The sequence below is a fragment of the Vanellus vanellus genome (assembly GCF_965231255.1).
Source record: "Vanellus vanellus genome assembly, chromosome: Z".
NCBI lineage: Eukaryota > Metazoa > Chordata > Aves > Charadriiformes > Charadriidae > Vanellus > Vanellus vanellus.
In genome coordinates this window covers 79,100,399-79,126,007 of record NC_138908.1, presented here as the reverse complement: position 1 = coordinate 79,126,007, position 25,609 = coordinate 79,100,399, and the positions used below count along the sequence as shown (strand labels likewise).

At 63.3% G+C, this 25,609-nt stretch overlaps 6 protein-coding genes across 6 annotated transcripts in view; 5 read left to right on the top strand and 1 right to left on the bottom strand.

Annotated features, from left to right (window-relative positions):
• UBAP2 (ubiquitin associated protein 2) overlaps nucleotides 1-25,609 on the bottom strand; it is a 187,333-nt gene that overhangs the window by 38,706 nt on the left and 123,018 nt on the right. The gene's annotated exons all lie outside the window — the stretch shown is intronic.
• Nucleotides 1,484-2,062, top strand: LOC309683116 (interferon-like; the record flags this gene model as incomplete). Its single annotated transcript, XM_082497316.1, has 1 exon — nucleotides 1,484-2,062. One exon carries the CDS (start codon nucleotides 1,484-1,486, stop codon nucleotides 2,060-2,062), a length of 579 nt encoding a protein of 192 aa, XP_082353442.1.
• On the top strand, nucleotides 4,488-5,066 carry LOC309683115 (interferon-like; the record flags this gene model as incomplete). The annotated part of the gene is made up of 1 exon (XM_082497315.1): nucleotides 4,488-5,066. The coding sequence occupies one exon, from the start codon at nucleotides 4,488-4,490 to the stop codon at nucleotides 5,064-5,066; it is 579 nt and encodes a 192-aa protein (XP_082353441.1).
• On the top strand, nucleotides 10,496-11,074 carry LOC309683113 (interferon-like; the record flags this gene model as incomplete). The annotated part of the gene is made up of 1 exon (XM_082497313.1): nucleotides 10,496-11,074. The coding sequence occupies one exon, from the start codon at nucleotides 10,496-10,498 to the stop codon at nucleotides 11,072-11,074; it is 579 nt and encodes a 192-aa protein (XP_082353439.1).
• LOC309683112 (interferon-like) lies at nucleotides 13,500-14,078 on the top strand (the record flags this gene model as incomplete). The annotated part of the gene is made up of 1 exon (XM_082497312.1): nucleotides 13,500-14,078. One exon carries the CDS (start codon nucleotides 13,500-13,502, stop codon nucleotides 14,076-14,078), a length of 579 nt encoding a protein of 192 aa, XP_082353438.1.
• LOC309683111 (interferon-like) lies at nucleotides 22,512-23,090 on the top strand (the record flags this gene model as incomplete). Its single annotated transcript, XM_082497311.1, has 1 exon — nucleotides 22,512-23,090. The coding sequence occupies one exon, from the start codon at nucleotides 22,512-22,514 to the stop codon at nucleotides 23,088-23,090; it is 579 nt and encodes a 192-aa protein (XP_082353437.1).

Genomic DNA, 25,609 nt, shown 5'->3' with positions numbered 1-25,609 from the left:
TGAAGAGGTCCCTGCTCATCGCTGGGCCGTTGCACCAGATGGCCTCCCAAGGTCCCTCCCAACCCAAACCAGGATGCGATTCTATGCCTTGGATCCGGCGGCGTTCGCCTTCTCTTCCCACTTCCCCCATTGCTCACGACTGCTCTCTCGTTGCGCTGCTTGAAAACACCTTGCAGCACCAGCTCTTCCAGGGCAACAGGGACAAGGTCCAGCCACGCACCTCCACCATCAGCCTACCTCCTGCAGGCACGGCCCCTCCGTCCGCCAAATCGTCGCGCCCCAGCCAGCGCCCCAAGCACAGCACCCACCAGCACCACGTGGCCTCATACCACCACGGCTCCCAGCCCGACACCGCCTTGCCGCCACCACCACCACCACACACGCCCTTCCCCTGCGCCAAAAGCTTGCAGAAAACACGCCCCAGCGGCTCTCATGCAAGCAGAACGCCATCCTTGCTCTCCGAAGGCACACAACAACCCCAGCCAGTGCACCCTCCACCTCCTCCTCCCACTGGAGCTCTACAACTCCATCAGCTGCAACAGCTCCACCTCCACAGGACTCCTGGACACCTCTCCTCTAGGCCCGCAGGGGCTCAGGCCATCCCAAAGGCAAGACCCTTTGCTTACGGGGGACATTTTCTACTTTGCTCTCCAGACACCTCAGGCAAGGAGGCAGACACAACGCAACGAGACCCCTGCTACAGGGGCACGCGCGGGGCACCACAGCCACGGACCCAACGTGGTGCCAGCAGCAGGAGCAAAACTCTTCCCTTTTCCTCTTCCTTTTCCTCCGGCCTTGCCTCCCGCCTTTCCTCCCCATGCTCGCCACCTTCAATCACGGGAGCCGGGGCAGCTCCATCCACAAACACGTCCAATGCTCACGTGCCTACACCCAGAGCCACCTCCTCGCCAGCCACCGCCACCCCCGCGCCCTCCCTCCAGCCAGGGGCTCCCCAGCCTCTGCCAAGTGACGTCGCTTCACAACCCTTCCCAACACGAAAAGGAAAGGCCAGCTAAGATGAAAGCAAAGGCGAGCCACAAGTGAAAGGAAAACACACCACAACCAGCACCAGGGCACGACAGACGGAAAAGACCCTTGGGCAGGAAGGGAGACTTCCGCGGCAGAAAAGAGGCACCGCAGCTCGCCCTGCAGGCAGCAGGGAAACCCTAACACGCCTCCCGCCGGCACACCTGACCCCCATGGGCTCTGCCCCAGCGCTTTCGCATCCCCCGCTCAACCACTACAGCCAACATCCCCACAACACACCACCAGCAACCCCACCAACGCACTTCCCCAAGACCACCACAGCCACCAGCCAAAAATGAAAACCACAGCCGGAAACTCGCCACAATCAGAAAGCGAGGAAGGCAAAGCCGCCGCACCGCATAAAGCCGCGCACCCGGCAGCACCCCAAGCACAGCGCCCACCCGCACCACCAACGAGCCTCACCAGGCTCCTCACCACCACCGCCCACACCCCCACCATGCCTGCGCCCGCAACCCCACACACCCGCCTGCCGCACGGCGCCCCGGCGCTCCTGCTCCTCCTGACGGCTCTCGCCACCACCCTCGCCTGCCACCACCTGCCTCCCTGCCACGCCACCTTCCTCTGGGACAGCCTCAAGAGCCTCCAGGACATGGCTCCCAGCCCGCCACAGCCCTGCCAGCACCAGCAGCCGCCCTTCCCCTTCCCCGACACCCTCCGCCACACCAACCACCCACAGCAAGCCGCCGCCACCGCCCGACACATCCTCGACAACCTCTTCGCCACCCTCAGCAGCCAGAGCACCCCCCAACACTGGGACGCCCAGGCACGGGATCGCCTCCTCAGCAAGCTCCACCACCACAGCCAGCAGCTCCAGCAATGCCTGCCAGCCAACGGCACGCTCTTCCAAGCCCAAGGGCCCCGCAACCTCGTGCTCAGCATCAACAAATACTTCAGGTGCATCCAGGACTTCCTCCGCACCCACAACCACAGCGCCTGCGCCTGGGACCACGTCCGCCTCGAAGCTCGCGCCTCTCTCCAACGCCTCCACAACCTCACACGCACCATGTGCCGTTAGCCCAACGACCAACAACAACCCGCACCGCCCCACACCCCACCACCACCCATGCCCACCTCCGTCCTCCCGCCTCCCCTCACCCGGGGCAAGAGCCGCCGCAAGAACGGCCCTGCACCCTCAGCCTCCACTGGCCCCTCCCCTATTTATAGAACCCGCTCTATTTATTTCCACAATGGGTTTTATCTATTTATTCACCTATTTATTCGACAGAAAATAAAGACCTCTTGCAAAAAGCTGGCCACTGCCTCTCGTCTCACAAGCACAGGAACCAGCCTTTGGGGTGGGGGGAAGACACCGCCACTCAGCACCTGCTCCCAGCCCTGCTCCCAACAGGGCTCTGCACATCCCGCGCCCGCTCTTCGCTCCGGCACCTCCCCAAGGACGCGCTCCCCTCAACCTCTTTGCAAAACCTCTGCCGGGCTTTAGCCATCGTCACCACAAACGTCTCAACGGCCCTCGCCTCCTCCACACCTTCCACCTTCCACCCCGCTTCACACCAGCTCAGCATCAGCTCTGCAGGCCTCAGGACAAGGACGCCACGCCACGCCACGCACCTGTCCGAGCGGCCCCACACCAGGGCCACAAACACCATCCTCAGAGGCACCAAACGCCTCTCCTACGCGGACAGGCTGAGAGAGCCGCCGCTGCTCAGCCCCCAGAAGAGAAGGCTCCGGGCAGGCCTTAGTGCGCCCTTGCAGGACTTCAAGGGGGCTCCTAAGACAGACTTAGCGGGCACACTTCTCAGTAGGGCCTGGAGCGATAGGACAAGGGGTAGCGCCTTTAAACCAAGAGAGGCGAGATTCACACCAGATGCAAGCCTGACAGTTTTTGCCACGAGGGTGCTGAAACACCGCAACGGGGTGCCCGCAGAGCTGCGAGGTGCCCCGGCCCCGCAAACATTCCAGGTCAGGGTGCCCTGCACTCGCAGCAACCGCACCCACTTGAAGAGGTCCCTGCTCATCGCTGGGCCGTTGCACCAGATGGCCTCCCAAGGTCCCTCCCAACCCAAACCAGGATGCGATTCTATGCCTTGGATCCGGCGGCGTTCGCCTTCTCTTCCCACTTCCCCCATTGCTCACGACTGCTCTCTCGTTGCGCTGCTTGAAAACACCTTGCAGCACCAGCTCTTCCAGGGCAACAGGGACAAGGTCCAGCCACGCACCTCCACCATCAGCCTACCTCCTGCAGGCACGGCCCCTCCGTCCGCCAAATCGTCGCGCCCCAGCCAGCGCCCCAAGCACAGCACCCACCAGCACCACGTGGCCTCATACCACCACGGCTCCCAGCCCGACACCGCCTTGCCGCCACCACCACCACCACACACGCCCTTCCCCTGCGCCAAAAGCTTGCAGAAAACACGCCCCAGCGGCTCTCATGCAAGCAGAACGCCATCCTTGCTCTCCGAAGGCACACAACAACCCCAGCCAGTGCACCCTCCACCTCCTCCTCCCACTGGAGCTCTACAACTCCATCAGCTGCAACAGCTCCACCTCCACAGGACTCCTGGACACCTCTCCTCTAGGCCCGCAGGGGCTCAGGCCATCCCAAAGGCAAGACCCTTTGCTTACGGGGGACATTTTCTACTTTGCTCTCCAGACACCTCAGGCAAGGAGGCAGACACAACGCAACGAGACCCCTGCTACAGGGGCACGCGCGGGGCACCACAGCCACGGACCCAACGTGGTGCCAGCAGCAGGAGCAAAACTCTTCCCTTTTCCTCTTCCTTTTCCTCCGGCCTTGCCTCCCGCCTTTCCTCCCCATGCTCGCCACCTTCAATCACGGGAGCCGGGGCAGCTCCATCCACAAACACGTCCAATGCTCACGTGCCTACACCCAGAGCCACCTCCTCGCCAGCCACCGCCACCCCCGCGCCCTCCCTCCAGCCAGGGGCTCCCCAGCCTCTGCCAAGTGACGTCGCTTCACAACCCTTCCCAACACGAAAAGGAAAGGCCAGCTAAGATGAAAGCAAAGGCGAGCCACAAGTGAAAGGAAAACACACCACAACCAGCACCAGGGCACGACAGACGGAAAAGACCCTTGGGCAGGAAGGGAGACTTCCGCGGCAGAAAAGAGGCACCGCAGCTCGCCCTGCAGGCAGCAGGGAAACCCTAACACGCCTCCCGCCGGCACACCTGACCCCCATGGGCTCTGCCCCAGCGCTTTCGCATCCCCCGCTCAACCACTACAGCCAACATCCCCACAACACACCACCAGCAACCCCACCAACGCACTTCCCCAAGACCACCACAGCCACCAGCCAAAAATGAAAACCACAGCCGGAAACTCGCCACAATCAGAAAGCGAGGAAGGCAAAGCCGCCGCACCGCATAAAGCCGCGCACCCGGCAGCACCCCAAGCACAGCGCCCACCCGCACCACCAACGAGCCTCACCAGGCTCCTCACCACCACCGCCCACACCCCCACCATGCCTGCGCCCGCAACCCCACACACCCGCCTGCCGCACGGCGCCCCGGCGCTCCTGCTCCTCCTGACGGCTCTCGCCACCACCCTCGCCTGCCACCACCTGCCTCCCTGCCACGCCACCTTCCTCTGGGACAGCCTCAAGAGCCTCCAGGACATGGCTCCCAGCCCGCCACAGCCCTGCCAGCACCAGCAGCCGCCCTTCCCCTTCCCCGACACCCTCCGCCACACCAACCACCCACAGCAAGCCGCCGCCACCGCCCGACACATCCTCGACAACCTCTTCGCCACCCTCAGCAGCCAGAGCACCCCCCAACACTGGGACGCCCAGGCACGGGATCGCCTCCTCAGCAAGCTCCACCACCACAGCCAGCAGCTCCAGCAATGCCTGCCAGCCAACGGCACGCTCTTCCAAGCCCAAGGGCCCCGCAACCTCGTGCTCAGCATCAACAAATACTTCAGGCGCATCCAGGACTTCCTCCGCACCCACAACCACAGCGCCTGCGCCTGGGACCACGTCCGCCTCGAAGCTCGCGCCTCTCTCCAACGCCTCCACAACCTCACACGCACCATGTGCCGTTAGCCCAACGACCAACAACAACCCGCACCGCCCCACACCCCACCACCACCCATGCCCACCTCCGTCCTCCCGCCTCCCCTCACCCGGGGCAAGAGCCGCCGCAAGAACGGCCCTGCACCCTCAGCCTCCACTGGCCCCTCCCCTATTTATAGAACCCGCTCTATTTATTTCCACAATGGGTTTTATCTATTTATTCACCTATTTATTCGACAGAAAATAAAGACCTCTTGCAAAAAGCTGGCCACTGCCTCTCGTCTCACAAGCACAGGAACCAGCCTTTGGGGTGGGGGGAAGACACCGCCACTCAGCACCTGCTCCCAGCCCTGCTCCCAACAGGGCTCTGCACATCCCGCGCCCGCTCTTCGCTCCGGCACCTCCCCAAGGACGCGCTCCCCTCAACCTCTTTGCAAAACCTCTGCCGGGCTTTAGCCATCGTCACCACAAACGTCTCAACGGCCCTCGCCTCCTCCACACCTTCCACCTTCCACCCCGCTTCACACCAGCTCAGCATCAGCTCTGCAGGCCTCAGGACAAGGACGCCACGCCACGCCACGCACCTGTCCGAGCGGCCCCACACCAGGGCCACAAACACCATCCTCAGAGGCACCAAACGCCTCTCCTACGCGGACAGGCTGAGAGAGCCGCCGCTGCTCAGCCCCCAGAAGAGAAGGCTCCGGGCAGGCCTTAGTGCGCCCTTGCAGGACTTCAAGGGGGCTCCTAAGACAGACTTAGCGGGCACACTTCTCAGTAGGGCCTGGAGCGATAGGACAAGGGGTAGCGCCTTTAAACCAAGAGAGGCGAGATTCACACCAGATGCAAGCCTGACAGTTTTTGCCACGAGGGTGCTGAAACACCGCAACGGGGTGCCCGCAGAGCTGCGAGGTGCCCCGGCCCCGCAAACATTCCAGGTCAGGGTGCCCTGCACTCGCAGCAACCGCACCCACTTGAAGAGGTCCCTGCTCATCGCTGGGCCGTTGCACCAGATGGCCTCCCAAGGTCCCTCCCAACCCAAACCAGGACGCGATTCTATGCCTTGGATCCGGCGGCGTTCGCCTTCTCTTCCCACTTCCCCCATTGCTCACGACTGCTCTCTCGTTGCGCTGCTTGAAAACACCTTGCAGCACCAGCTCTTCCAGGGCAACAGGGACAAGGTCCAGCCACGCACCTCCACCATCAGCCTACCTCCTGCAGGCACGGCCCCTCCGTCCGCCAAATCGTCGCGCCCCAGCCAGCGCCCCAAGCACAGCACCCACCAGCACCACGTGGCCTCATACCACCACGGCTCCCAGCCCGACACCGCCTTGCCGCCACCACCACCACCACACACGCCCTTCCCCTGCGCCAAAAGCTTGCAGAAAACACGCCCCAGCGGCTCTCATGCAAGCAGAACGCCATCCTTGCTCTCCGAAGGCACACAACAACCCCAGCCAGTGCACCCTCCACCTCCTCCTCCCACTGGAGCTCTACAACTCCATCAGCTGCAACAGCTCCACCTCCACAGGACTCCTGGACACCTCTCCTCTAGGCCCGCAGGGGCTCAGGCCATCCCAAAGGCAAGACCCTTTGCTTACGGGGGACATTTTCTACTTTGCTCTCCAGACACCTCAGGCAAGGAGGCAGACACAACGCAACGAGACCCCTGCTACAGGGGCACGCGCGGGGCACCACAGCCACGGACCCAACGTGGTGCCAGCAGCAGGAGCAAAACTCTTCCCTTTTCCTCTTCCTTTTCCTCCGGCCTTGCCTCCCGCCTTTCCTCCCCATGCTCGCCACCTTCAATCACGGGAGCCGGGGCAGCTCCATCCACAAACACGTCCAATGCTCACGTGCCTACACCCAGAGCCACCTCCTCGCCAGCCACCGCCACCCCCGCGCCCTCCCTCCAGCCAGGGGCTCCCCAGCCTCTGCCAAGTGACGTCGCTTCACAACCCTTCCCAACACGAAAAGGAAAGGCCAGCTAAGATGAAAGCAAAGGCGAGCCACAAGTGAAAGGAAAACACACCACAACCAGCACCAGGGCAGGACAGACGGAAAAGACCCTTGGGCAGGAAGGGAGACTTCCGCGGCAGAAAAGAGGCACCGCAGCTCGCCCTGCAGGCAGCAGGGAAACCCTAACACGCCTCCCGCCGGCACACCTGACCCCCATGGGCTCTGCCCCAGCGCTTTCGCATCCCCCGCTCAACCACTACAGCCAACATCCCCACAACACACCACCAGCAACCCCACCAACGCACTTCCCCAAGACCACCACAGCCACCAGCCAAAAATGAAAACCACAGCCGGAAACTCGCCACAATCAGAAAGCGAGGAAGGCAAAGCCGCCGCACCGCATAAAGCCGCGCACCCGGCAGCACCCCAAGCACAGCGCCCACCCGCACCACCAACGAGCCTCACCAGGCTCCTCACCACCACCGCCCACACCCCCACCATGCCTGCGCCCGCAACCCCACACACCCGCCTGCCGCACGGCACCCCGGCGCTCCTGCTCCTCCTGACGGCTCTCGCCACCACCCTCGCCTGCCACCACCTGCCTCCCTGCCACGCCACCTTCCTCTGGGACAGCCTCAAGAGCCTCCAGGACATGGCTCCCAGCCCGCCACAGCCCTGCCAGCACCAGCAGCCGCCCTTCCCCTTCCCCGACACCCTCCGCCACACCAACCACCCACAGCAAGCCGCCGCCACCGCCCGACACATCCTCGACAACCTCTTCGCCACCCTCAGCAGCCAGAGCACCCCCCAACACTGGGACGCCCAGGCACGGGATCGCCTCCTCAGCAAGCTCCACCACCACAGCCAGCAGCTCCAGCAATGCCTGCCAGCCAACGGCACGCTCTTCCAAGCCCAAGGGCCCCGCAACCTCGTGCTCAGCATCAACAAATACTTCAGGCGCATCCAGGACTTCCTCCGCACCCACAACCACAGCGCCTGCGCCTGGGACCACGTCCGCCTCGAAGCTCGCGCCTCTCTCCAACGCCTCCACAACCTCACACGCACCATGTGCCGTTAGCCCAACGACCAACAACAACCCGCACCGCCCCACACCCCACCACCACCCATGCCCACCTCCGTCCTCCCGCCTCCCCTCACCCGGGGCAAGAGCCGCCGCAAGAACGGCCCTGCACCCTCAGCCTCCACTGGCCCCTCCCCTATTTATAGAACCCGCTCTATTTATTTCCACAATGGGTTTTATCTATTTATTCACCTATTTATTCGACAGAAAATAAAGACCTCTTGCAAAAAGCTGGCCACTGCCTCTCGTCTCACAAGCACAGGAACCAGCCTTTGGGGTGGGGGGAAGACACCGCCACTCAGCACCTGCTCCCAGCCCTGCTCCCAACAGGGCTCTGCACATCCCGCGCCCGCTCTTCGCTCCGGCACCTCCCCAAGGACGCGCTCCCCTCAACCTCTTTGCAAAACCTCTGCCGGGCTTTAGCCATCGTCACCACAAACGTCTCAACGGCCCTCGCCTCCTCCACACCTTCCACCTTCCACCCCGCTTCACACCAGCTCAGCATCAGCTCTGCAGGCCTCAGGACAAGGACGCCACGCCACGCCACGCACCTGTCCGAGCGGCCCCACACCAGGGCCACAAACACCATCCTCAGAGGCACCAAACGCCTCTCCTACGCGGACAGGCTGAGAGAGCCGCCGCTGCTCAGCCCCCAGAAGAGAAGGCTCCGGGCAGGCCTTAGTGCGCCCTTGCAGGACTTCAAGGGGGCTCCTAAGACAGACTTAGCGGGCACACTTCTCAGTAGGGCCTGGAGCGATAGGACAAGGGGTAGCGCCTTTAAACCAAGAGAGGCGAGATTCACACCAGATGCAAGCCTGACAGTTTTTGCCACGAGGGTGCTGAAACACCGCAACGGGGTGCCCGCAGAGCTGCGAGGTGCCCCGGCCCCGCAAACATTCCAGGTCAGGGTGCCCTGCACTCGCAGCAACCGCACCCACTTGAAGAGGTCCCTGCTCATCGCTGGGCCGTTGCACCAGATGGCCTCCCAAGGTCCCTCCCAACCCAAACCAGGATGCGATTCTATGCCTTGGATCCGGCGGCATTCGCCTTCTCTTCCCACTTCCCCCATTGCTCACGACTGCTCTCTCGTTGCGCTGCTTGAAAACACCTTGCAGCACCAGCTCTTCCAGGGCAACAGGGACAAGGTCCAGCCACGCACCTCCACCATCAGCCTACCTCCTGCAGGCACGGCCCCTCCGTCCGCCAAATCGTCGCGCCCCAGCCAGCGCCCCAAGCACAGCACCCACCAGCACCACGTGGCCTCATACCACCACGGCTCCCAGCCCGACACCGCCTTGCCGCCACCACCACCACCACACACGCCCTTCCCCTGCGCCAAAAGCTTGCAGAAAACACGCCCCAGCGGCTCTCATGCAAGCAGAACGCCATCCTTGCTCTCCGAAGGCACACAACAACCCCAGCCAGTGCACCCTCCACCTCCTCCTCCCACTGGAGCTCTACAACTCCATCAGCTGCAACAGCTCCACCTCCACAGGACTCCTGGACACCTCTCCTCTAGGCCCGCAGGGGCTCAGGCCATCCCAAAGGCAAGACCCTTTGCTTACGGGGGACATTTTCTACTTTGCTCTCCAGACACCTCAGGCAAGGAGGCAGACACAACGCAACGAGACCCCTGCTACAGGGGCACGCGCGGGGCACCACAGCCACGGACCCAACGTGGTGCCAGCAGCAGGAGCAAAACTCTTCCCTTTTCCTCTTCCTTTTCCTCCGGCCTTGCCTCCCGCCTTTCCTCCCCATGCTCGCCACCTTCAATCACGGGAGCCGGGGCAGCTCCATCCACAAACACGTCCAATGCTCACGTGCCTACACCCAGAGCCACCTCCTCGCCAGCCACCGCCACCCCCGCGCCCTCCCTCCAGCCAGGGGCTCCCCAGCCTCTGCCAAGTGACGTCGCTTCACAACCCTTCCCAACACGAAAAGGAAAGGCCAGCTAAGATGAAAGCAAAGGCGAGCCACAAGTGAAAGGAAAACACACCACAACCAGCACCAGGGCACGACAGACGGAAAAGACCCTTGGGCAGGAAGGGAGACTTCCGCGGCAGAAAAGAGGCACCGCAGCTCGCCCTGCAGGCAGCAGGGAAACCCTAACACGCCTCCCGCCGGCACACCTGACCCCCATGGGCTCTGCCCCAGCGCTTTCGCATCCCCCGCTCAACCACTACAGCCAACATCCCCACAACACACCACCAGCAACCCCACCAACGCACTTCCCCAAGACCACCACAGCCACCAGCCAAAAATGAAAACCACAGCCGGAAACTCGCCACAATCAGAAAGCGAGGAAGGCAAAGCCGCCGCACCGCATAAAGCCGCGCACCCGGCAGCACCCCAAGCACAGCGCCCACCCGCACCACCAACGAGCCTCACCAGGCTCCTCACCACCACCGCCCACACCCCCACCATGCCTGCGCCCGCAACCCCACACACCCGCCTGCCGCACGGCGCCCCGGCGCTCCTGCTCCTCCTGACGGCTCTCGCCACCACCCTCGCCTGCCACCACCTGCCTCCCTGCCACGCCACCTTCCTCTGGGACAGCCTCAAGAGCCTCCAGGACATGGCTCCCAGCCCGCCACAGCCCTGCCAGCACCAGCAGCCGCCCTTCCCCTTCCCCGACACCCTCCGCCACACCAACCACCCACAGCAAGCCGCCGCCACTGCCCGACACATCCTCGACAACCTCTTCGCCACCCTCAGCAGCCAGAGCACCCCCCAACACTGGGACGCCCAGGCACGGGATCGCCTCCTCAGCAAGCTCCACCACCACAGCCAGCAGCTCCAGCAATGCCTGCCAGCCAACGGCACGCTCTTCCAAGCCCAAGGGCCCCGCAACCTCGTGCTCAGCATCAACAAATACTTCAGGCGCATCCAGGACTTCCTCCGCACCCACAACCACAGCGCCTGCGCCTGGGACCACGTCCGCCTCGAAGCTCGCGCCTCTCTCCAACGCCTCCACAACCTCACACGCACCATGTGCCGTTAGCCCAACGACCAACAACAACCCGCACCGCCCCACACCCCACCACCACCCATGCCCACCTCCGTCCTCCCGCCTCCCCTCACCCGGGGCAAGAGCCGCCGCAAGAACGGCCCTGCACCCTCAGCCTCCACTGGCCCCTCCCCTATTTATAGAACCCGCTCTATTTATTTCCACAATGGGTTTTATCTATTTATTCACCTATTTATTCGACAGAAAATAAAGACCTCTTGCAAAAAGCTGGCCACTGCCTCTCGTCTCACAAGCACAGGAACCAGCCTTTGGGGTGGGGGGAAGACACCGCCACTCAGCACCTGCTCCCAGCCCTGCTCCCAACAGGGCTCTGCACATCCCGCGCCCGCTCTTCGCTCCGGCACCTCCCCAAGGACGCGCTCCCCTCAACCTCTTTGCAAAACCTCTGCCGGGCTTTAGCCATCGTCACCACAAACGTCTCAACGGCCCTCGCCTCCTCCACACCTTCCACCTTCCACCCCGCTTCACACCAGCTCAGCATCAGCTCTGCAGGCCTCAGGACAAGGACGCCACGCCACGCCACGCACCTGTCCGAGCGGCCCCACACCAGGGCCACAAACACCATCCTCAGAGGCACCAAACGCCTCTCCTACGCGGACAGGCTGAGAGAGCCGCCGCTGCTCAGCCCCCAGAAGAGAAGGCTCCGGGCAGGCCTTAGTGCGCCCTTGCAGGACTTCAAGGGGGCTCCTAAGACAGACTTAGCGGGCACACTTCTCAGTAGGGCCTGGAGCGATAGGACAAGGGGTAGCGCCTTTAAACCAAGAGAGGCGAGATTCACACCAGATGCAAGCCTGACAGTTTTTGCCACGAGGGTGCTGAAACACCGCAACGGGGTGCCCGCAGAGCTGCGAGGTGCCCCGGCCCCGCAAACATTCCAGGTCAGGGTGCCCTGCACTCGCAGCAACCGCACCCACTTGAAGAGGTCCCTGCTCATCGCTGGGCCGTTGCACCAGATGGCCTCCCAAGGTCCCTCCCAACCCAAACCAGGATGCGATTCTATGCCTTGGATCCGGCGGCGTTCGCCTTCTCTTCCCACTTCCCCCATTGCTCACGACTGCTCTCTCGTTGCGCTGCTTGAAAACACCTTGCAGCACCAGCTCTTCCAGGGCAACAGGGACAAGGTCCAGCCACGCACCTCCACCATCAGCCTACCTCCTGCAGGCACGGCCCCTCCGTCCGCCAAATCGTCGCGCCCCAGCCAGCGCCCCAAGCACAGCACCCACCAGCACCACGTGGCCTCATACCACCACGGCTCCCAGCCCGACACCGCCTTGCCGCCACCACCACCACCACACACGCCCTTCCCCTGCGCCAAAAGCTTGCAGAAAACACGCCCCAGCGGCTCTCATGCAAGCAGAACGCCATCCTTGCTCTCCGAAGGCACACAACAACCCCAGCCAGTGCACCCTCCACCTCCTCCTCCCACTGGAGCTCTACAACTCCATCAGCTGCAACAGCTCCACCTCCACAGGACTCCTGGACACCTCTCCTCTAGGCCCGCAGGGGCTCAGGCCATCCCAAAGGCAAGACCCTTTGCTTACGGGGGACATTTTCTACTTTGCTCTCCAGACACCTCAGGCAAGGAGGCAGACACAACGCAACGAGACCCCTGCTACAGGGGCACGCGCGGGGCACCACAGCCACGGACCCAACGTGGTGCCAGCAGCAGGAGCAAAACTCTTCCCTTTTCCTCTTCCTTTTCCTCCGGCCTTGCCTCCCGCCTTTCCTCCCCATGCTCGCCACCTTCAATCACGGGAGCCGGGGCAGCTCCATCCACAAACACGTCCAATGCTCACGTGCCTACACCCAGAGCCACCTCCTCGCCAGCCACCGCCACCCCCGCGCCCTCCCTCCAGCCAGGGGCTCCCCAGCCTCTGCCAAGTGACGTCGCTTCACAACCCTTCCCAACACGAAAAGGAAAGGCCAGCTAAGATGAAAGCAAAGGCGAGCCACAAGTGAAAGGAAAACACACCACAACCAGCACCAGGGCACGACAGACGGAAAAGACCCTTGGGCAGGAAGGGAGACTTCCGCGGCAGAAAAGAGGCACCGCAGCTCGCCCTGCAGGCAGCAGGGAAACCCTAACACGCCTCCCGCCGGCACACCTGACCCCCATGGGCTCTGCCCCAGCGCTTTCGCATCCCCCGCTCAACCACTACAGCCAACATCCCCACAACACACCACCAGCAACCCCACCAACGCACTTCCCCAAGACCACCACAGCCACCAGCCAAAAATGAAAACCACAGCCGGAAACTCGCCACAATCAGAAAGCGAGGAAGGCAAAGCCGCCGCACCGCATAAAGCCGCGCACCCGGCAGCACCCCAAGCACAGCGCCCACCCGCACCACCAACGAGCCTCACCAGGCTCCTCACCACCACCGCCCACACCCCCACCATGCCTGCGCCCGCAACCCCACACACCCGCCTGCCGCACGGCGCCCCGGCGCTCCTGCTCCTCCTGACGGCTCTCGCCACCACCCTCGCCTGCCACCACCTGCCTCCCTGCCACGCCACCTTCCTCTGGGACAGCCTCAAGAGCCTCCAGGACATGGCTCCCAGCCCGCCACAGCCCTGCCAGCACCAGCAGCCGCCCTTCCCCTTCCCCGACACCCTCCGCCACACCAACCACCCACAGCAAGCCGCCGCCACCGCCCGACACATCCTCGACAACCTCTTCGCCACCCTCAGCAGCCAGAGCACCCCCCAACACTGGGACGCCCAGGCACGGGATCGCCTCCTCAGCAAGCTCCACCACCACAGCCAGCAGCTCCAGCAATGCCTGCCAGCCAACGGCACGCTCTTCCAAGCCCAAGGGCCCCGCAACCTCGTGCTCAGCATCAACAAATACTTCAGGCGCATCCAGGACTTCCTCCGCACCCACAACCACAGCGCCTGCGCCTGGGACCACGTCCGCCTCGAAGCTCGCGCCTCTCTCCAACGCCTCCACAACCTCACACGCACCATGTGCCGTTAGCCCAACGACCAACAACAACCCGCACCGCCCCACACCCCACCACCACCCATGCCCACCTCCGTCCTCCCGCCTCCCCTCACCCGGGGCAAGAGCCGCCGCAAGAACGGCCCTGCACCCTCAGCCTCCACTGGCCCCTCCCCTATTTATAGAACCCGCTCTATTTATTTCCACAATGGGTTTTATCTATTTATTCACCTATTTATTCGACAGAAAATAAAGACCTCTTGCAAAAAGCTGGCCACTGCCTCTCGTCTCACAAGCACAGGAACCAGCCTTTGGGGTGGGGGGAAGACACCGCCACTCAGCACCTGCTCCCAGCCCTGCTCCCAACAGGGCTCTGCACATCCCGCGCCCGCTCTTCGCTCCGGCACCTCCCCAAGGACGCGCTCCCCTCAACCTCTTTGCAAAACCTCTGCCGGGCTTTAGCCATCGTCACCACAAACGTCTCAACGGCCCTCGCCTCCTCCACACCTTCCACCTTCCACCCCGCTTCACACCAGCTCAGCATCAGCTCTGCAGGCCTCAGGACAAGGACGCCACGCCACGCCACGCACCTGTCCGAGCGGCCCCACACCAGGGCCACAAACACCATCCTCAGAGGCACCAAACGCCTCTCCTACGCGGACAGGCTGAGAGAGCCGCCGCTGCTCAGCCCCCAGAAGAGAAGGCTCCGGGCAGGCCTTAGTGCGCCCTTGCAGGACTTCAAGGGGGCTCCTAAGACAGACTTAGCGGGCACACTTCTCAGTAGGGCCTGGAGCGATAGGACAAGGGGTAGCGCCTTTAAACCAAGAGAGGCGAGATTCACACCAGATGCAAGCCTGACAGTTTTTGCCACGAGGGTGCTGAAACACCGCAACGGGGTGCCCGCAGAGCTGCGAGGTGCCCCGGCCCCGCAAACATTCCAGGTCAGGGTGCCCTGCACTCGCAGCAACCGCACCCACTTGAAGAGGTCCCTGCTCATCGCTGGGCCGTTGCACCAGATGGCCTCCCAAGGTCCCTCCCAACCCAAACCAGGACGCGATTCTATGCCTTGGATCCGGCGGCGTTCGCCTTCTCTTCCCACTTCCCCCATTGCTCACGACAGCTCTCTCGTTGCGCTGCTTGAAAACACCTTGCAGCACCAGCTCTTCCAGGGCAACAGGGACAAGGTCCAGCCACGCACCTCCACCATCAGCCTACCTCCTGCAGGCACGGCCCCTCCGTCCGCCAAATCGTCGCGCCCCAGCCAGCGCCCCAAGCACAGCACCCACCAGCACCACGTGGCCTCATACCACCACGGCTCCCAGCCCGACACCGCCTTGCCGCCACCACCACCACCACACACGCCCTTCCCCTGCGCCAAAAGCTTGCAGAAAACACGCCCCAGCGGCTCTCATGCAAGCAGAACGCCATCCTTGCTCTCCGAAGGCACACAACAACCCCAGCCAGTGCACCCTCCACCTCCTCCTCCCACTGGAGCTCTACAACTCCATCAGCTGCAACAGCTCCACCTCCACAGGACTCCTGGACACCTCTCCTCTAGGCCCGCAGGGGCTCAGGCCATCCCAAAGGCAAGACCCTTTGCTTACGGGGGACATTTTCTACTTTGCTCTCCAGACACCTCAGGCAAGGAGGCAGACACAACGCAACGAGACCCCTGCTACAGGGGCACGCGCGGGGCACCACAGCCACGGACCCAACGTGGTGCCAGCAGCAGGAGCAAAACTCTTCCCTTTTCCTCTTCCTTTTCCTCCGGCCTTGCCTCCCGCCTTTCCTCCCCATGCTCGCCACCTTCAATCACGGGAGCCGGGGCAGCTCCATCCACAAACACGTCCAATGCTCACGTGCCTACACCCAGAGCCACCTCCTCGCCAGCCACCGCCACCCCCGCGCCCTCCCTCCAGCCAGGGGCTCCCCAGCCTCTGCCAAGTGACGTCGCTTCACAACCCTTCCCAACACGAAAAGGAAAGGCCAGCTAAGATGAAAGCAAAGGCGAGCCACAAGTGAAAGGAAAACACACCACAACCAGCACCAGGGCACGACAGACGGAAAAGACCCTTGGGCAGGAAGGGAGACTTCCGCGGCAGAAAAGAGGCACCGCAGCTCGCCCTGCAGGCAGCAGGGAAACCCTAACACGCCTCCCGCCGGCACACCTGACCCCCATGGGCTCTGCCCCAGCGCTTTCGCATCCCCCGCTCAACCACTACAGCCAACATCCCCACAACACACCACCAGCAACCCCACCAACGCACTTCCCCAAGACCACCACAGCCACCAGCCAAAAATGAAAACCACAGCCGGAAACTCGCCACAATCAGAAAGCGAGGAAGGCAAAGCCGCCGCACCGCATAAAGCCGCGCACCCGGCAGCACCCCAAGCACAGCGCCCACCCGCACCACCAACGAGCCTCACCAGGCTCCTCACCACCACCGCCCACACCCCCACCATGCCTGCGCCCGCAACCCCACACACCCGCCTGCCGCACGGCACCCCGGCGCTCCTGCTCCTCCTGACGGCTCTCGCCACCACCCTCGCCTGCCACCACCTGCCTCCCTGCCACGCCACCTTCCTCTGGGACAGCCTCAAGAGCCTCCAGGACATGGCTCCCAGCCCGCCACAGCCCTGCCAGCACCAGCAGCCGCCCTTCCCCTTCCCCGACACCCTCCGCCACACCAACCACCCACAGCAAGCCGCCGCCACCGCCCGACACATCCTCGACAACCTCTTCGCCACCCTCAGCAGCCAGAGCACCCCCCAACACTGGGACGCCCAGGCACGGGATCGCCTCCTCAGCAAGCTCCACCACCACAGCCAGCAGCTCCAGCAATGCCTGCCAGCCAACGGCACGCTCTTCCAAGCCCAAGGGCCCCGCAACCTCGTGCTCAGCATCAACAAATACTTCAGGCGCATCCAGGACTTCCTCCGCACCCACAACCACAGCGCCTGCGCCTGGGACCACGTCCGCCTCGAAGCTCGCGCCTCTCTCCAACGCCTCCACAACCTCACACGCACCATGTGCCGTTAGCCCAACGACCAACAACAACCCGCACCGCCCCACACCCCACCACCACCCATGCCCACCTCCGTCCTCCCGCCTCCCCTCACCCGGGGCAAGAGCCGCCGCAAGAACGGCCCTGCACCCTCAGCCTCCACTGGCCCCTCCCCTATTTATAGAACCCGCTCTATTTATTTCCACAATGGGTTTTATCTATTTATTCACCTATTTATTCGACAGAAAATAAAGACCTCTTGCAAAAAGCTGGCCACTGCCTCTCGTCTCACAAGCACAGGAACCAGCCTTTGGGGTGGGGGGAAGACACCGCCACTCAGCACCTGCTCCCAGCCCTGCTCCCAACAGGGCTCTGCACATCCCGCGCCCGCTCTTCGCTCCGGCACCTCCCCAAGGACGCGCTCCCCTCAACCTCTTTGCAAAACCTCTGCCGGGCTTTAGCCATCGTCACCACAAACGTCTCAACGGCCCTCGCCTCCTCCACACCTTCCACCTTCCACCCCGCTTCACACCAGCTCAGCATCAGCTCTGCAGGCCTCAGGACAAGGACGCCACGCCACGCCACGCACCTGTCCGAGCGGCCCCACACCAGGGCCACAAACACCATCCTCAGAGGCACCAAACGCCTCTCCTACGCGGACAGGCTGAGAGAGCCGCCGCTGCTCAGCCCCCAGAAGAGAAGGCTCCGGGCAGGCCTTAGTGCGCCCTTGCAGGACTTCAAGGGGGCTCCTAAGACAGACTTAGCGGGCACACTTCTCAGTAGGGCCTGGAGCGATAGGACAAGGGGTAGCGCCTTTAAACCAAGAGAGGCGAGATTCACACCAGATGCAAGCCTGACAGTTTTTGCCACGAGGGTGCTGAAACACCGCAACGGGGTGCCCGCAGAGCTGCGAGGTGCCCCGGCCCCGCAAACATTCCAGGTCAGGGTGCCCTGCACTCGCAGCAACCGCACCCACTTGAAGAGGTCCCTGCTCATCGCTGGGCCGTTGCACCAGATGGCCTCCCAAGGTCCCTCCCAACCCAAACCAGGATGCGATTCTATGCCTTGGATCCGGCGGCGTTCGCCTTCTCTTCCCACTTCCCCCATTGCTCACGACTGCTCTCTCGTTGCGCTGCTTGAAAACACCTTGCAGCACCAGCTCTTCCAGGGCAACAGGGACAAGGTCCAGCCACGCACCTCCACCATCAGCCTACCTCCTGCAGGCACGGCCCCTCCGTCCGCCAAATCGTCGCGCCCCAGCCAGCGCCCCAAGCACAGCACCCACCAGCACCACGTGGCCTCATACCACCACGGCTCCCAGCCCGACACCGCCTTGCCGCCACCACCACCACCACACACGCCCTTCCCCTGCGCCAAAAGCTTGCAGAAAACACGCCCCAGCGGCTCTCATGCAAGCAGAACGCCATCCTTGCTCTCCGAAGGCACACAACAACCCCAGCCAGTGCACCCTCCACCTCCTCCTCCCACTGGAGCTCTACAACTCCATCAGCTGCAACAGCTCCACCTCCACAGGACTCCTGGACACCTCTCCTCTAGGCCCGCAGGGGCTCAGGCCATCCCAAAGGCAAGACCCTTTGCTTACGGGGGACATTTTCTACTTTGCTCTCCAGACACCTCAGGCAAGGAGGCAGACACAACGCAACGAGACCCCTGCTACAGGGGCACGCGCGGGGCACCACAGCCACGGACCCAACGTGGTGCCAGCAGCAGGAGCAAAACTCTTCCCTTTTCCTCTTCCTTTTCCTCCGGCCTTGCCTCCCGCCTTTCCTCCCCATGCTCGCCACCTTCAATCACGGGAGCCGGGGCAGCTCCATCCACAAACACGTCCAATGCTCACGTGCCTACACCCAGAGCCACCTCCTCGCCAGCCACCGCCACCCCCGCGCCCTCCCTCCAGCCAGGGGCTCCCCAGCCTCTGCCAAGTGACGTCGCTTCACAACCCTTCCCAACACGAAAAGGAAAGGCCAGCTAAGATGAAAGCAAAGGCGAGCCACAAGTGAAAGGAAAACACACCACAACCAGCACCAGGGCACGACAGACGGAAAAGACCCTTGGGCAGGAAGGGAGACTTCCGCGGCAGAAAAGAGGCACCGCAGCTCGCCCTGCAGGCAGCAGGGAAACCCTAACACGCCTCCCGCCGGCACACCTGACCCCCATGGGCTCTGCCCCAGCGCTTTCGCATCCCCCGCTCAACCACTACAGCCAACATCCCCACAACACACCACCAGCAACCCCACCAACGCACTTCCCCAAGACCACCACAGCCACCAGCCAAAAATGAAAACCACAGCCGGAAACTCGCCACAATCAGAAAGCGAGGAAGGCAAAGCCGCCGCACCGCATAAAGCCGCGCACCCGGCAGCACCCCAAGCACAGCGCCCACCCGCACCACCAACGAGCCTCACCAGGCTCCTCACCACCACCGCCCACACCCCCACCATGCCTGCGCCCGCAACCCCACACACCCGCCTGCCGCACGGCACCCCGGCGCTCCTGCTCCTCCTGACGGCTCTCGCCACCACCCTCGCCTGCCACCACCTGCCTCCCTGCCACGCCACCTTCCTCTGGGACAGCCTCAAGAGCCTCCAGGACATGGCTCCCAGCCCGCCACAGCCCTGCCAGCACCAGCAGCCGCCCTTCCCCTTCCCCGACACCCTCCGCCACACCAACCACCCACAGCAAGCCGCCGCCACCGCCCGACACATCCTCGACAACCTCTTCGCCACCCTCAGCAGCCAGAGCACCCCCCAACACTGGGACGCCCAGGCACGGGATCGCCTCCTCAGCAAGCTCCACCACCACAGCCAGCAGCTCCAGCAATGCCTGCCAGCCAACGGCACGCTCTTCCAAGCCCAAGGGCCCCGCAACCTCGTGCTCAGCATCAACAAATACTTCAGGCGCATCCAGGACTTCCTCCGCACCCACAACCACAGCGCCTGCGCCTGGGACCACGTCCGCCTCGAAGCTCGCGCCTCTCTCCAACGCCTCCACAACCTCACACGCACCATGTGCCGTTAGCCCAACGACCAACAACAACCCGCACCGCCCCACACCCCACCACCACCCATGCCCACCTCCGTCCTCCCGCCTCCCCTCACCCGGGGCAAGAGCCGCCGCAAGAACGGCCCTGCACCCTCAGCCTCCACTGGCCCCTCCCCTATTTATAGAACCCGCTCTATTTATTTCCACAATGGGTTTTATCTATTTATTCACCTATTTATTCGACAGAAAATAAAGACCTCTTGCAAAAAGCTGGCCACTGCCTCTCGTCTCACAAGCACAGGAACCAGCCTTTGGGGTGGGGGGAAGACACCGCCACTCAGCACCTGCTCCCAGCCCTGCTCCCAACAGGGCTCTGCACATCCCGCGCCCGCTCTTCGCTCCGGCACCTCCCCAAGGACGCGCTCCCCTCAACCTCTTTGCAAAACCTCTGCCGGGCTTTAGCCATCGTCACCACAAACGTCTCAACGGCCCTCGCCTCCTCCACACCTTCCACCTTCCACCCCGCTTCACACCAGCTCAGCATCAGCTCTGCAGGCCTCAGGACAAGGACGCCACGCCACGCCACGCACCTGTCCGAGCGGCCCCACACCAGGGCCACAAACACCATCCTCAGAGGCACCAAACGCCTCTCCTACGCGGACAGGCTGAGAGAGCCGCCGCTGCTCAGCCCCCAGAAGAGAAGGCTCCGGGCAGGCCTTAGTGCGCCCTTGCAGGACTTCAAGGGGGCTCCTAAGACAGACTTAGCGGGCACACTTCTCAGTAGGGCCTGGAGCGATAGGACAAGGGGTAGCGCCTTTAAACCAAGAGAGGCGAGATTCACACCAGATGCAAGCCTGACAGTTTTTGCCACGAGGGTGCTGAAACACCGCAACGGGGTGCCCGCAGAGCTGCGAGGTGCCCCGGCCCCGCAAACATTCCAGGTCAGGGTGCCCTGCACTCGCAGCAACCGCACCCACTTGAAGAGGTCCCTGCTCATCGCTGGGCCGTTGCACCAGATGGCCTCCCAAGGTCCCTCCCAACCCAAACCAGGACGCGATTCTATGCCTTGGATCCGGCGGCGTTCGCCTTCTCTTCCCACTTCCCCCATTGCTCACGACTGCTCTCTCGTTGCGCTGCTTGAAAACACCTTGCAGCACCAGCTCTTCCAGGGCAACAGGGACAAGGTCCAGCCACGCACCTCCACCATCAGCCTACCTCCTGCAGGCACGGCCCCTCCGTCCGCCAAATCGTCGCGCCCCAGCCAGCGCCCCAAGCACAGCACCCACCAGCACCACGTGGCCTCATACCACCACGGCTCCCAGCCCGACACCGCCTTGCCGCCACCACCACCACCACACACGCCCTTCCCCTGCGCCAAAAGCTTGCAGAAAACACGCCCCAGCGGCTCTCATGCAAGCAGAACGCCATCCTTGCTCTCCGAAGGCACACAACAACCCCAGCCAGTGCACCCTCCACCTCCTCCTCCCACTGGAGCTCTACAACTCCATCAGCTGCAACAGCTCCACCTCCACAGGACTCCTGGACACCTCTCCTCTAGGCCCGCAGGGGCTCAGGCCATCCCAAAGGCAAGACCCTTTGCTTACGGGGGACATTTTCTACTTTGCTCTCCAGACACCTCAGGCAAGGAGGCAGACACAACGCAACGAGACCCCTGCTACAGGGGCACGCGCGGGGCACCACAGCCACGGACCCAACGTGGTGCCAGCAGCAGGAGCAAAACTCTTCCCTTTTCCTCTTCCTTTTCCTCCGGCCTTGCCTCCCGCCTTTCCTCCCCATGCTCGCCACCTTCAATCACGGGAGCCGGGGCAGCTCCATCCACAAACACGTCCAATGCTCACGTGCCTACACCCAGAGCCACCTCCTCGCCAGCCACCGCCACCCCCGCGCCCTCCCTCCAGCCAGGGGCTCCCCAGCCTCTGCCAAGTGACGTCGCTTCACAACCCTTCCCAACACGAAAAGGAAAGGCCAGCTAAGATGAAAGCAAAGGCGAGCCACAAGTGAAAGGAAAACACACCACAACCAGCACCAGGGCACGACAGACGGAAAAGACCCTTGGGCAGGAAGGGAGACTTCCGCGGCAGAAAAGAGGCACCGCAGCTCGCCCTGCAGGCAGCAGGGAAACCCTAACACGCCTCCCGCCGGCACACCTGACCCCCATGGGCTCTGCCCCAGCGCTTTCGCATCCCCCGCTCAACCACTACAGCCAACATCCCCACAACACACCACCAGCAACCCCACCAACGCACTTCCCCAAGACCACCACAGCCACCAGCCAAAAATGAAAACCACAGCCGGAAACTCGCCACAATCAGAAAGCGAGGAAGGCAAAGCCGCCGCACCGCATAAAGCCGCGCACCCGGCAGCACCCCAAGCACAGCGCCCACCCGCACCACCAACGAGCCTCACCAGGCTCCTCACCACCACCGCCCACACCCCCACCATGCCTGCGCCCGCAACCCCACACACCCGCCTGCCGCACGGCGCCCCGGCGCTCCTGCTCCTCCTGACGGCTCTCGCCACCACCCTCGCCTGCCACCACCTGCCTCCCTGCCACGCCACCTTCCTCTGGGACAGCCTCAAGAGCCTCCAGGACATGGCTCCCAGCCCGCCACAGCCCTGCCAGCACCAGCAGCCGCCCTTCCCCTTCCCCGACACCCTCCGCCACACCAACCACCCACAGCAAGCCGCCGCCACTGCCCGACACATCCTCGACAACCTCTTCGCCACCCTCAGCAGCCAGAGCACCCCCCAACACTGGGACGCCCAGGCACGGGATCGCCTCCTCAGCAAGCTCCACCACCACAGCCAGCAGCTCCAGCAATGCCTGCCAGCCAACGGCACGCTCTTCCAAGCCCAAGGGCCCCGCAACCTCGTGCTCAGCATCAACAAATACTTCAGGCGCATCCAGGACTTCCTCCGCACCCACAACCACAGCGCCTGCGCCTGGGACCACGTCCGCCTCGAAGCTCGCGCCTCTCTCCAACGCCTCCACAACCTCACACGCACCATGTGCCGTTAGCCCAACGACCAACAACAACCCGCACCGCCCCACACCCCACCACCACCCATGCCCACCTCCGTCCTCCCGCCTCCCCTCACCCGGGGCAAGAGCCGCCGCAAGAACGGCCCTGCACCCTCAGCCTCCACTGGCCCCTCCCCTATTTATAGAACCCGCTCTATTTATTTCCACAATGGGTTTTATCTATTTATTCACCTATTTATTCGACAGAAAATAAAGACCTCTTGCAAAAAGCTGGCCACTGCCTCTCGTCTCACAAGCACAGGAACCAGCCTTTGGGGTGGGGGGAAGACACCGCCACTCAGCACCTGCTCCCAGCCCTGCTCCCAACAGGGCTCTGCACATCCCGCGCCCGCTCTTCGCTCCGGCACCTCCCCAAGGACGCGCTCCCCTCAACCTCTTTGCAAAACCTCTGCCGGGCTTTAGCCATCGTCACCACAAACGTCTCAACGGCACTCGCCTCCTCCACACCTTCCACCCCGCTTCACACCAGCTCAGCATCAGCTCTGCAGGCCTCAGGACAAGGACGCCACGCCACACCACGCACCTGTCCGAGCGGCCCCACACCAGGGCCACAAACACCATCCTCAGAGGCACCAAACGCCTCTCCTACGCGGACAGGCTGAGAGAGCCGCCGCTGCTCAGCCCCCAGAAGAGAAGGCTCCGGGCAGGCCTTAGTGCGCCCTTGCAGGACTTCAAGGGGGCTCCTAAGACAGACTTAGCGGGCACACTTCTCAGTAGGGCCTGGAGCGATAGGACAAGGGGTAGTGCCTTTAAACCAAGAGAGGCGAGATTCACACCAGATGCAAGCCTGACAGTTTTTGCCACGAGGGTGCTGAAAAACCGCAACGGGGTGCCCGCAGAGCTGCAAGGTGCCCCGGCCCCGCAAACATTCCAGGTCAGGGTGCCCTGCACTCGCAGCAACCGCACCCACTTGAAGAGGTCCCTGCTCATCGCTGGGCCGTTGCACCAGATGGCCTCCCAAGGTCCCTCCCAACCCAAACCAGGACGCGATTCTATGCCTTGGATCCGGCGGCGTTCGCCTTCTCTTCCCACTTCCCCCATTGCTCACGACAGCTCTCTCGTTGCGCTGCTTGAAAACACCTTGCAGCACCAGCTCTTCCAGGGCAACAGGGACAAGGTCCAGCCACGCACCTCCACCATCAGCCTACCTCCTGCAGGCACGGCCCCTCCGTCCGCCAAATCGTCGCGCCCCAGCCAGCGCCCCAAGCACAGCACCCACCAGCACCACGTGGCCTCATACCACCACGGCTCCCAGCCCGACACCGCCTTGCCGCCACCACCACCACCACACACGCCCTTCCCCTGCGCCAAAAGCTTGCAGAAAACACGCCCCAGCGGCTCTCATGCAAGCAGAACGCCATCCTTGCTCTCCGAAGGCACACAACAACCCCAGCCAGTGCACCCTCCACCTCCTCCTCCCACTGGAGCTCTACAACTCCATCAGCTGCAACAGCTCCACCTCCACAGGACTCCTGGACACCTCTCCTCTAGGCCCGCAGGGGCTCAGGCCATCCCAAAGGCAAGACCCTTTGCTTACGGGGGACATTTTCTACTTTGCTCTCCAGACACCTCAGGCAAGGAGGCAGACACAACGCAACGAGACCCCTGCTACAGGGGCACGCGCGGGGCACCACAGCCACGGACCCAACGTGGTGCCAGCAGCAGGAGCAAAACTCTTCCCTTTTCCTCTTCCTTTTCCTCCGGCCTTGCTTCCCGCCTTTCCTCCCCATGCTCGCCACCTTCAATCACGGGAGCCGGGGCAGCTCCATCCACAAACACGTCCAATGCTCACGTGCCTACACCCAGAGCCACCTCCTCGCCAGCCACCGCCACCCCCGCGCCCTCCCTCCAGCCAGGGGCTCCCCAGCCTCTGCCAAGTGACGTCGCTTCACAACCCTTCCCAACACGAAAAGGAAAGGCCAGCTAAGATGAAAGCAAAGGCGAGCCACAAGTGAAAGGAAAACACACCACAACCAGCACCAGGGCACGACAGACGGAAAAGACCCTTGGGCAGGAAGGGAGACTTCCGCGGCAGAAAAGAGGCACCGCAGCTCGCCCTGCAGGCAGCAGGGAAACCCTAACACGCCTCCCGCCGGCACACCTGACCCCCATGGGCTCTGCCCCAGCGCTTTCGCATCCCCCGCTCAACCACTACAGCCAACATCCCCACAACACACCACCAGCAACCCCACCAACGCACTTCCCCAAGACCACCACAGCCACCAGCCAAAAATGAAAACCACAGCCGGAAACTCGCCGCAATCAGAAAGCGAGGAAGGCAAAGCCGCCGCACCGCATAAAGCCGCGCACCCGGCAGCACCCCAAGCACAGCGCCCACCCGCACCACCAACGAGCCTCACCAGGCTCCTCACCACCACCGCCCACACCCCCACCATGCCTGCGCCCGCAACCCCACACACCCGCCTGCCGCACGGCACCCCGGCGCTCCTGCTCCTCCTGACGGCTCTCGCCACCACCCTCGCCTGCCACCACCT